At 41.7% G+C, this 13,017-nt stretch overlaps 1 protein-coding gene across 9 annotated transcripts in view; it reads left to right on the forward strand.

The window, feature by feature from the left end:
- The first annotated feature begins 873 nt into the window (after positions 1-873).
- The window catches only part of RAPGEF1 (Rap guanine nucleotide exchange factor 1), a 126,365-nt gene continuing 114,221 nt past the window's right edge, over positions 874-13,017 (forward strand). For 5 of the 9 annotated variants that reach the window (XM_072431853.1, XM_072431847.1, XM_072431850.1 and 2 more), the window contains exon 1: positions 874-1,068. In XM_072431853.1, coding sequence (XP_072287954.1) covers positions 1,044-1,068 — 25 coding nt within the window. In that variant the 5' untranslated portion in view covers positions 874-1,043. The remainder of the gene's footprint in view (positions 1,069-13,017) is intronic. The other 4 variants (XM_072431851.1, XM_072431854.1, XM_072431855.1 and 1 more) reach the window with 2 other exon arrangements.

Raw genomic sequence — 13,017 nt, forward strand, 5'->3', positions numbered from 1 at the left:
GGTGCGTACACACTTCCAATTTTTATCGTTCAAAACGAACGACGAACGATCGATTGGGCAAAAATCGTTCATAAAAAAGTAACCAACGACGCCGACGAACGAGGAAAGTCGTTGGAAACGAACGAACGACCGGACCGGCGGATCGGATTGGACGACGATCGTTGAACATCGTTCGTGTGTACGGTCGTTCGTTGATCGTCCATGATCTGAGCATGCGTAATGAACGAACGTTCGTTCACTTTCCTGTCGTGCACAGAGTTCCTCTATCGCTCAAACGATCGTATCTATTGTGTGTACAATATCTACGAACGATCGTGTCGTTATCTCTATGTGCAGGATCGGTGCTATACGATCGTTCGTAGATATCGTGCAGGATCGTTCGTCGTTCGTTTTCCAACGATAATAATTGGAAGTGTGTACGTAGCTTTAGGGTGGAAGTAAAGCTACGTACACACGTCAGATTTTTATCGCCCGATAATCGGCATCGGCCAATTATCGTGCGAAAATCTGCCGTGTGTACAGTCGGTGTCGTCCATCGTCCGGACGACCGACCTGCCAGATCCACGGACGATGGACGACAGCCGATCCTAATGAAAGGGAAGGGGAGAGCGCGCAGCAGGGTGCCGCTCCGTCGCTCTCCCCCTCCCCTCTCCATAGAGCATGAACGGTGCTGTATGTACAGCACCGTTCATGCATCGTGCACTCCCTTGTTGTTGGAAAGGATCGTGAAAGATCCTTTCCAACGACAAAAATTGGAAGTGTGTACGCAGCTTAAGGGACACGCACGCGGACGCGAAGATACTTGGCCGGATGACAGCTCTCCTGTCATGTGACTTCTTTGCTGTGGCATGCAGTTCTAGGACCGGCCGCAGGGGGCGCAGTGAGTCGCCGGAGTGGAGGCGGCACCGGGAGCTCCTCACACACGCACACAAGCGCCACACCGGGACATGCTGCTCTTTGCTCCGCCACCGCTGCCTCTGGATTAGGCCGCGCATCGTCCCTAAAACGAAGACCAGAGCCCCGAGGGAGGCCTGCCTGCGGACATGTCTGGAAAAATAGAAAAAGCAGGTAAGAGAGGACAGTGGGGAAGGAGGCCTCGGTACTGCGAGAAACAGAGCAGAGCCCCGCCCGAGTCTGCCTGCCAGCAGCTCTGCAGCGGGCCGCTCCCTGCACTGCCCCGGGGGGCAAATTCTAATGATTTGTAATTCCAATTTGATTGTGGGGCAGTGATTGTAAGAGGGGAGAGGGGTGGGGGGCAGTGATTGTAGGGGAGAGGGGCAGGGCAGGTGGAGGGCGCGTAACAGTAGTAACTCGATGAGGGGGAGCTATCGATTGAAATATAGGTGACAGGAATTGATGGGGGTAATGGGGATTTTACAGGGATGTGATGGGGGTAATCTTGATTATGTAGGAGTGTGATGAAGGTGATGGTAATTATACAGGGGGTGATGGTGGTTATACAGGGGTGTGATGGGAGTAATGGGAATTATACAGGAGTGTGATGGAGGTAATGTGTAGTATAGTTATATCTGACAAGGCTGGGTAATGATTTTACTGTGTATGGAGGAAGAGGAGTTGGTTTCTGACGCCATAATTAACCAATCAGCTGATTTGAGTTGGCATTGCTGAACTTGGTGGATGTTGCGATGTTTTGTTCTCCTGGTTCTCACCATTTCTTGGTTTTCCACTGAAGTGCCCACTTTTGCTGGAAGCGGATATATTTATTGGAGTTGTGTAAAAGCTCTGCAATTCAATGTAACCAATTTATGTTTATTTCCTGGATCAGCAACCTTGTGGTTTCTGATGGGTTAGTAAGGCCCCGGTTTCCTGGTAGAGAAATGTGGGCGTTGTGGTGAATGTTCTGCTGCTTTCCAAGCCAATGGGAATGCATTTCAGAAGATATTTTGAAAGATAAATGCCCTTTTGAAGCAGGTGTGTGAAGTCAGTGGAGACAAGGCCAGTGTATGGCATCTGCTGAGGACTTTGCATTTTGTAAAAGAACCAGTTGCGTCAGCCATGATGGACTTTGTATTGGTAACATCCTGGTTATAGTGCCCCTAGATATTACTCTGCAGGACTTCTGATCTTTTCAGAAAAGTAGCCAATTTGGTTGGTGGCAACACTGGTACTGCAAACTGTTACCTTAATGCAGAATCATTTTAACGTCTTATATTCTTCCCACCACTTAGTCATCATGAAAACCTTTAGAGAGCTCGAACACGTGCTGTTCTTTCTGAAACTGGGAACAGTTTACTCGGCGTGCATTGTGTGATCAGTGCTGCCATCCTATATTGTGGCTTTTGCTGGAGATCCTAATTGGTTAGTTTTGCCTTTAATCCCCTCAGCAGAGATCATATGACCTATAGTATACAGAATTTAGGATCAATGTATGGCTGTCCTTTAGTACAGCGGTCACCAACCTTTCGGACCTCACGAACCACTAAATTCATAATTTTACATCCCAGGGACCATTAATATGATTTTTTTAAAAAAGATAAATACATTTCTAAAACAATGATCTTCCTAACGGTTACTGACGAGGACTGTGGAGGCTCTGATTCATTGATCAGCTCACGGTTAAGTGAAGTATTACTGATGTTACTATTATCGTTAGTTGCATTTGGTATTACAAACGAAATGTAAAATATTTGTTGGCTTTTTCTTGCTCATTATGGGTTTATTTTATTCGTATTTAAGACCAAACAAGAAATGATAGTTATCAAAGTCAAACTATTTGATGCCATTAAGTATAACAGTTAAAGAATACATAGTTAAGGTCATACTTACCTAAAGGAGCATCTGAGAAATATACAAACAAAATAAAACAACTGGGTGAGAATTGGTATTTGCGGAGCAGGGTGACTGTTGTTATGGTGGAAACAATACTGAAGCGTACAGCACGACTACGGTTGCCTCATACAACTTCAGACTACACTGGCGCCATGTTGCGCCTCCCTTGTTTTTCCATCTCTAGTACAGTTCTCGAATTTAGTGCAATTATAAGGTTGAAAATTGTCATTCAGAATATAAGAATTTATTAGAAAATTATTTGTTTCATTTTTAAAAAAACGTAACAATTGCAAATGATGTCCCAATTTTTCTGTGGACTACCAAAATTTTCTCCTGGTCCACAGACCACTGGTTTAGTAGGTCCTGAGACACCGACCTCCCATTATAGGATTGGGTGGATTGTTTTGACTCCAACATGCAGAAGTTGTGTGCTGGATCCTTTACTAAAAAATGTGGAAGTGTGTCGGTTATTTTAGGCCTTCTGATTTCAGCTGCAATCACATCAGTATATAATAATGTCTTATTTCTCTCCTTTCCCAGGGAAAACTCCCCAAATGACTCCCTTGTTAGAAGTCACAATGACCCATAGGATCACTCATCATTTCACACAACTATCGCAGTGTTCTCCCCAGACATTTTTTTCAGCCGGGTGGTAGGAAGCTGTAGCCGGGTGGTAAAAAAGGGGGTGTGGCAAAACACGGCAAATTTAGTGCTCCCAGTTGTTTATGCCATGAGTATCCAGTAACCTCTTATTGTTTCAGTGTTCTACCTTCCCCCAATTATTTGTTACAACTTTGTAATGCCTGCCCGTTAGTATATCCAATCTTTGTATTCTATGTATTTTGCCACAACTGTCCTATTCTGTGTATTGTGACCCAACTTACACTAGTGTTCCAAGTTTTAGGAGTGTAATCCTTTGTAGTAGTGTAATAGTATAATGAATGTGGTGTAACAAGTTAGGCTTAGCTCATATTAGCAGCAAAACACATATACCCCTTCTAAGTGACTTCTGGCAACTGCTAAGCACCTAGGGTTGGTAACAGGCGGTAAGTGCTAGGCACCTAGGATTGATAAGAGGCCATAAGTGCTGGGCCCCTAGGATTGGTAACAGGCGGTAAGTTCTAGGCACCTAAGATTGGTAACAGGCCATAAGTGCTGGGCACCTAGGATTGGTAACAGGCAGTAAATTCTAGGCACCTAGGATTGGTAACAGGCGGTAAGTGCTGGGCTTTTTCAGAGCTAGAAGTTTTTTAAGCAGCAGTGGTTCCTGGCATGAGGAATGGACAAATGTAACCTTACTGCCGGTGTGAATTCAGCCTAACTTCAGATGTTCTCTTGAGGCTATATTTAGTTAAAGTGAACTTTTGTGAAAACATTTTTTTTCACTTGATTCTTTTACAAAATTAGCCCAGCAGGCCCATGCTGGCTCAGCTTCCACCTTTTCTCTGATGCTCACTTGTACGTCCAATTCCACCTTGCACTGCGCATGCATAAGATTGAACACTTTTTTTATATTATAAGAAAGCCTCTGAAGGTGCATGCATAGAAGGAGCAGTGCAGAGCCTCTTGGGATATGTGACACAAATATCCCATTAGGCTGTGGATTTCCCCTTTGGTCTTTACCGAAATGGAAGTGAAGACTGAAGGGGAAAGGTCCTCTCCACAAAAGTGTAAAAACAAAAAAAAACAAAACGAAAAAACGCACATTTTTCCATTACATAACAGAGAAAGTCACTCTTTAATATAATGTTAAAAATGTGGAGATGCTTTAATAGCATTATGCATGTGATATCAGATGGGGACAAGACAGACAGTGACCCCCTCTCATCACTGTACATATTCTATATAAAAACACTGTCTGTGACGTTTATCCGCAGTGTGTAATGTCATCGGCAGCGCAGCGCAATGTGATCGCTATGTGAGTGTAAAAGCAGCTTGTCATATTCTGCAGCCTAACGACTCGCTGTGTTCAAACCTTCAGATCTCCTAAACCGTTGGTTGTATTGACTTGAAATTTTTAAAGTACACGTGGAGGCATAGGAAACTGAAACTGTGGGTGCAAGTGGGGGACACTTGTGGCTAAACCTTTAAAATGTAATTACTATGGCATTATGAGAACATAAATCTCTACCTAGCAAAATGTGCTGCCTTCTCTGTTACACATATCTGTCTGCATCTTACCTCAAACCCCAATTTCTCCAGAATAAAGAGGTGCAGAGAAACAAAAATATAGGTGGAAGTGGGAGACACGTGTGGCTATCACCTTTCATCACCATGGCATCATTACAACATTAAAAAAAAAAAACTGTCCATCAAAATGCACTTCCTTGTTACACATGACTGTAACCTTCCAGTACCTCAACCTCAATAAAATTTAGTGGGCAGAGTTTATTTTCCCATGATGCCATAGTTATGAAGTTTTAGGGTATGTTAGTCACAGATGTTCCCCACTTGTACCTAAATTTTTGGTTTATTACACCCCCCCCCATTCCCCAATTGAAGTTCAGAATGTTAGTTAAGTGGACAGGAATGTGTAACAGCGCAGGAAAGACCATTTTAATGGGCAGAGTGTTTTATGTTCTAATGATGCTGTAGTAATGAGATTGTAAGGGGAGAATGTGCCCGACACTTGGACCTATATTTTCAGTTTTGAACCCTCAACTCAGAGAAATTGGTGGACAAGGATGAGAAGCAGACAGTAGTTTAATAGGTGTAGATTTGTGACGGGTAGGTATATATTTAGGGGCCCCACCCCAATGCTCCTTGCTATGTTAGTGGCTGCGGGGTCCCCAATTTGCACTTTCAATTTAGGACTCCTAGTAGCACTTTCCTCTGAAACAGCAACCCCCATATCTTGAAATTCTTTAAAGCTGGGGGCTGAATGTGTAATAACTAGTATCTATGAGGGTCCCCTGTGCACCCTGAAAATTACAGGTCATTGTGACATACAGTTTAGGAGATATGGAGGTTTGTACATTTCACAGGCAGATTTTTTTTTAAACAGAAATCCAAGCTCGTGCTATGAGTTGGGGGTGGGGGTGCCTGTGTCTCCTTCACATGAAGGCTGAACTGTGTGCTCACCTCTCATCGGCAGCAATCCTCTGAACGAATGGCACAGATGGCACAGAGCAGCCTCACTGAGATCCGTGCATCCGAGGATGAGAGCTGCCGAGAGCTGGGCAGGGTATTCAAAGCAGGCGGGCGGAGCAACCAGCTAAAACCCTCTGGGGAGAACTATGTAACGAAACTTTATTAATTTCTAGGAAATCTGCAGCTCTTTTCTAACCCACAGATTAATAATGCAAGTTTCCAGGGCAGAAGTGTCTAAATATAAACAAATAACACACATGGAGTTTCCAAGGAGACTGCGAGTTTTGTATTTAGTAAAGACCTTGCCTGAGCTCCCATTGTGCCAGTCAATACATTATGGTAATCGGTGTGTCGATGCCGATGTGTAGCGATGGCTCACATACTGCAATTCTTCCGGAACATCTCCTGTTTCGGAATTGTAGAATTAGAGGCCGATGTGATTCTCAGGTACGGTGGTGGTTAATCCCTTTGACATTAAATGACCAGTTTAGAAAGTTTAGAATTGACCACAGCATGGAATTTGCTGGTTCAGAATTATCCTGGTCCTAGTTTATAAACCATCTTTATGTGTTTCCATTATTTCCTGGCTGCCTCAGCTAGTCATGGTGCCTCCCTGACCTGCTGCTTTCTCTAAAGTCTCCAGCTAAAGTCTCTAAAGTACCAGCTTTAGGTGATTACTTCTGGTTAATTCCATATCCACACACACACACACACACAATGCATACTCCTAATGGTTAATGACAGTGGTTGTCAATGCTGCATTTCTTTAATGTTCTTTTGACATCTTTTTTTTTTCCCCAAAGTTGCTCTTTGCTTCAGCTGTCACATAATTTTGTTAGTAATATGGATTAATCCACTTATTGTGTTTTAACGCCCAGCTGAATCCTCTGTTTAAAATTGAATTAGATCTGCACGGCTCACCTGTCCATGTTCCAGTGCAGAGCGCTGTTGTCTTTCTTTTCTTCTTCCTCTTCTGGACAATCTTGATTGGCCATGCAGGCGAACAGTAGTTCATTCATCCTGGCACACGCAAAGGAACATGGGAAGCTGGGATTGCTGGATTTTCCTGGCATACAAAACTGACGCTGCACATGCGCAGCTCAGATTTGGCACCAGAAAGCTGGAGGGATCAGGCAGATAGGATGCATAGTTGCAGTAAGGACATTGCCTGATCATGCAATCCTAAAAGTGGAGCTTTAGCCCCACTTTAAATTTGATAAATACATACCATGTACATGAAACTCTCTGCTGGAAAGTTGTGGTCCTATTAGAGGTTGGAACCACCACCTACAGTCAGACCTTTAGCTCCTCATTCACAAAGCTCATACTCCTTGATGATCTGAGAGCTGAGACTCTGACTCCATAGGGGGCCTAATGAAAACCGATCACTGCTTTTTCATGGACAACAAGGGTCCTACTTTGCACCGTGATGGAAGGAATCAGACTTTTCTACTCTCCCTAAAAAATTAAAGTCTTAAATAAAAATCTGAGATAAATGAAACCCCCTTAAAACAAAGGGTTTGGTCGGGCTTTGAACTGCTGACCTTATATTTTTTACTCCCACAGCCCTAGAGGAGCTGTAGTATGTGTTACAGATACAGAACACGACACAGCTCCTCTAGGGCTGCTGGAGCAATCAGGAGAGCGGAGCTGTCAGCATAGCAGAGTTCCACTGATTGCTCTGCTCCCTGATTGGCTGAGGAAAGGGATATCCTGATGATGCTTGAGCTGTCATCAGGGTTTCCTATTTCTCAGCCAATCACAGAGCACTAGAGATGAATGGGGACAAGTCTCCCCAATCAAGTCTAGTGCTGAATTGCTGAGAAATGGAAAACCTCAGCCAATCACAAAGCACTAGAGGTGATTGGGGAGCCTTGTAATTTAACCCCTAGTGCCCGGGGATTCCTTACTGTCAGGAGGAGTCCCATGGCTGTGCTTATGTCATAAATGCAGCCGTAGGAATCATCCTGTCATTGGGATAACCTGTAAAGAAAAAAAAGTTACGCAAACACACACATTTAATAAAAAAATTTATCAATAAAGGCTCATCCTATTTTTTACACATTTTAACCCATTACAGGGCATGAGTAAGGGGTTTTATGTACCCCTGTACTCAATCCCCAGGGTGGGGTGGTGGAGATCTGGGAGTCTCCTTATTAAAGGGGTCTTCCAGATTACAAAGTCCTGCTAAAAACGTTTAAAAAAGCCCCCATTGTTTTCAATCGAAGCTTTCATAAAAAGCTTAAAAATGTGTGTAAGAGCCTCCATTGAGTTCAATGGGAGCATTTTCCCCTGTTTTGGGGCGTTTTCCCGCATTTAACCTGAGTTTAAATTTTTTAAATGTTGCAAGCAACGTTTAAGATATGGCTCATGAACGTGCCTGAGGAAAACGTCCTGGTTAGTGTTGGTGTTCGAATTCGGGGTTGTCCTTATATATTCGACCCGAATATGGCTGTTCGAATTCGGATAGACCCAAACCGAAAAACACGGAATTCGACTGCAAAAATTCGGGGAAAAAAAAGTAAAAAAAAAAAAAAAATTATTCTTAAATGAATTTAATTTGTGTGTGTTTTTATTTTAACTCGTTTTTTTTTTATTTTTTACAGGTTATCCGACAATGACATTATGAATCATTGTCATTGTGGGATTCCCGGACCGTGGGAACTTTGCGGTTACAGCTAATTGGAAGCACGTGCCTTCAATTGGCTGTAACCGGAATTTGACCTTGTGGGTGAACCGGCCTTATTTCTCTTCAGTTGGAAATGTAGTTCATATGTAATATATATACACGTTACACGTTATGCTACAAGTAAAAAAAGAGGAAATGCGTTGACAAAAATGATGATTAAATATTTTTTTTTTTATCTTCGGCAATCCAAATGTTTCCTCTTTATCCAGCCAAGCAAGCTATCTCTAAAATTTTACTATTATTTTACACCAAATCTAGCATGGGCTGTAGGGAAATGTTAAAGTAGGACGCCAATATAAAATGCTGCTGTATTTATTATTACATTTCTAAATTGGTCAGTTTTTACATTGGTGATGATAGTTTTATTAGTTTTTTTTTTCAGTTACCCTGTTCTCTATGTGCAGCATGGTGACTTTTCCTCAATGCCCCTTTTTTTTCTTGAGGATAAATGGGTCCTTTTTTTTTTTTTTTTTTTTTTTTTTTTTTGCTATTTTTTGGCCTCTTGGGTTTCTAGTGAATCTGTTATCTAGTGATCTAGTGATATCTCCAATATTTTCCAAAAATGTGATATATATTGTGTTTGTGTGCAAAATAGGTGCATTTTTTTCTGAAACTTTCTGACCTTACAAATTACAGCTAACCCCATTTAGTTCTACAAGTCTGCTTTCATGCAATATATAATATTTTGAGGGTCTTAGGTAACATCAGACCTACAGTGTGTGTATTAATATATTTGCAAACCACTGGAGGAACACTTCTTGTCCAAGTAAACCTTTTCCCTTTAACATGTGCAAGGCAAGAATAAGGGAATGAATGATGGATTTTGACACCAGGAGCAGTGCATCCATCAGCCCCTCATGGCCCCAACTCCTAAAAAAATTAGAGAAAGTTTCCATACTTTTCCACTTTTACGCATTCCAAAGACAGAAGAATTTGTTATAACTTCCTGTTTTGCATACTTCTAATATTTGAAGAATGTCATAAATTAGCAGCATATTCCACAGGGAAATATAAGGTAAAGTTTGTTTAGATAAACTACTGTTGAATTTTTATGTAGTAGATATAAAGTTCAGAGTTACTTGCTGTAGTGGCAGAATAACCTAAAATAGAAGTCCAGAAAATATAACTTTGTCCTGATCCTTGCCTGTATCTGATGTGGAGATGTTGTGGGCTCTCACTTTATATATCCAATTGAAAATCAAGAAGATCTGCTTGTCAAGATCCCATATTCATTATTGGGCTTTGGAAGAGTAATGACCTAAACCTCCAAATCTTTTTACATTTTTTAGATTCTGTGAATGACCACATCTGTTTAAATAGTTGGCTGTATGTGTTTGAGACTGACCAGATTTTGCAATAATAATTCATGCAGACAAAATAATAAAGCTGTGCCAGGAAAAGACAACCAGGGAGTGAAGGGCTAGGCATTTGTATTTCCTGCAGGCTCCCTACAGATTTTCCCTATTACTAACCCAGCATGGATTGTTTCACATTGGATCTGGAGGTGTAGTTGAGATCCAAATCACTGCGCAGATTCTGATTGGTTACTCCTTACATCTCTAACTTTTAGTTTGTCCTCATAATTCATAATTGGGTGTGGTACCTTAGGGAATTTTTGGAACATTTTTGCATTACCAAGCAAGGGGAGCTTGGAGCCAACATTTTTATAACCAAGATGTTGCACTGTGTGGGTGACTCTTAGTTTCTGAGATACTTTGTCTTTACTTTTAAAGGTATATTTATTAACTACAGACAAAGATGAGTGGTTTCTATTTACATAGAATTTCCCAGTTTTATTCTGTTGTTGGATATGCAGAACAATATTGTGTTCAGGTTGTAATTATCAAGAAAAAGATTTTAGTTTTTCTTCTAGTCGTAGTTGGAGCTCTGATCTTTTCACACTGGAGCTCAATGACAGATGGGTGGAAAGAGATACACTGAGCAAGGGCACTGCCAGATATCTAGCTGATGAATGTTTTCATGTCAGACTCAACAGGTGCTGAAACCACAAGAGAGTGAATACTTAAGGCTCTCGCAGCAACTGTACACAGGAAAAATAAGGGAACATTTGGGCAGAGCACTGGCGCCAGTTATGATCTGTGAATGAGGAAGTTTGGCAGAAGGAAGGCGATTTAGCTGAGCAATTACTCTAGCTGGGGCCTGTCCATTTGTTTTGCTACAGTCCTGAAATGTAGGATCGATGTGATGCATATCACTTATAAGTAAAATTCCAGATAAAGTTAAAAAAAAAATCTGTACATTGCAAAGATTTGTAGTCTTTTTTTTGTTTTAAACCTGTGTCTTTTCAGTATATATTGACATAAACAAATCCTGTGCATTTGCAGAATTCTTTCTCATATTTCTCCAGTTGTGATCCCCATTCCCTCAGGTTAAGCATGCTGTGCAATAACCTCACTGGAGATAAAGCCTGGGGTGCAGGAGACCCAAAACATTCTAAGCTGCCATATGCAGTGCCTTAGGCTGCCTCTAATTTGATCTCAGACTCTGTGCAGATATAAGGGGGAGACATGGAGACAGTTACAGAAGCGGGGTAGAGCAGGTTCTCAGGAACTCATTTATTTTTCTTTAAGGTGAATTTAGATTATTATCTATGACCTGATTACTAAAACTGATGAAGTTGATGCAAGTGTTGATAACAAATTTTCCCCAGATGTCATATTGACTGTATGTCTGACTGTCTGAAGCTTAAATCTGTTGCATAAATCTCTTTTTAAAATCATAAATTTTTCCTGAAAAAAAGAATGTACTACTTTGCTACACGTAGGCAAACCTACATGTTGGCCAAGTCTTTTGAAGTGTTGGCTTCCAGTTCCAGGATCTTGCTGTGATATTGTTTCTGGGACAGCAGGCAAGTCTCCACTCTTTTACTGTTCAAGTGGATCAGGAAATGCTCCCTGCATCCCTGCAGTAAAAGCCTCATGCCAAAATGTTGTGCCACTGAGTCCTGCTGTATTTTTGTTCAGGACAGATTTGGCAGATTTCGGTCAACTAATTTAGGTAAGGCACTGGTCTGTGTACCAGCAGCCTTTGACATTTTTTAGAATTGGGATCTTTTTTTCTTTATTTTGACCTTAACTCACTGCAAATAACAGTTTACTAATCAGTATGTTGTAGCCAGCCAGAAGCAGGATAAGATCCTCTCACGGTTAAGTGTTGCTAGACCCATATCTCCAGGATATGTGCCCTGGGAGGGCAGCAGGAATGGAAGTAAGCAGTGTTTCTCTAGCAGAGGAAATGTATCCTTCACAGCCATTCTTATCAATGATTGTCCTCATTGTGTAGCAGTCAATGGCTGGCTCCTTTGATCTCTGTGAAATGGGTCCAGACTTAAGCTGCGTACACACTTCCAATTTTTATCGTTCAAAATTAACGACGAACGATCGTTTGGGCAAAAATAGTTCGTAAAAAAAAGTAACCGACGCCGACGAACGATTAAAGTCGTTGGAAATGAACGACCGGACCGGCGGATCGGATTGGACGACGATCGTTGACCATCGTTCGTGTGTACGATCGTTCATTGATCGTCCATGGTCTGAGCATGCGTGATGAACGAACGTTCCTGTGGTGCACGTAACTTCCTGTATCGTTCAAACGATCGCATCTATTGTGTGTACAATATCTACGAACGATCGTGTCGTTATCTGTATGTACAGGATCGGTGCTATATGATCGTTCGCAGATATCGTGCAGGATCGTTCGTCGTTCGTTTACCAACGATAATAATTGGAAGTGTGTACGTAGCTTTAGATAACTGTTCACTGAACTGTGCAAGGCTTCCATCATGTGTGGGATTCTGGAAGCACTGCACTGATATATTGCAAAACGTAACATTGTTTCACATTGTTTTCACACAGCAACCTGTGAATGTAAAAATGACTGCCCCATGGTACATGTATTATAAAAAACTAAACAGAAACCCACACTGATTTATATTTACAAAAATGCAAGTAGTGAAATGACATATTCACTTAAGGATAGTATTCACATGCAGCTAGAATAAGTACCTAGTTTTAAATTGTATTACCTATTTGCAATTCCCTGTGCAACAACCTTAATAATTTTAGAGGGAGGGACAGGACTAGGAGTAAATGGCAAAGGGAGGGGGGAAGGTTGAGTGAGTAGCACCTCACTGTACTCTCCTCCATTGACATGCATAGCAGTTGTTCTGATCCTCGTTCATGGATCCAATGTGACGGTCGATAAACAAAGCTGGCCAACCTCTGTATACATTTCAGATTTTTGCTCGGGACTGTTCATCTTGGGTGATGATTATCTGCTGTGTGCACATAGCCATACTCTATTCAATTGAATAGAGTTTCTTATACCTAATTTAGGGTCAGTATGGCATGGGGAACACAGCACTGGTTGCCCTCATATAAAATCTGATCACCCTTTATATATCTGATGTTATAAAAAAAGTGGCGATT

The sequence above is a fragment of the Pyxicephalus adspersus genome, chromosome Z (assembly GCF_032062135.1).
Source record: "Pyxicephalus adspersus chromosome Z, UCB_Pads_2.0, whole genome shotgun sequence".
NCBI lineage: Eukaryota > Metazoa > Chordata > Amphibia > Anura > Pyxicephalidae > Pyxicephalus > Pyxicephalus adspersus.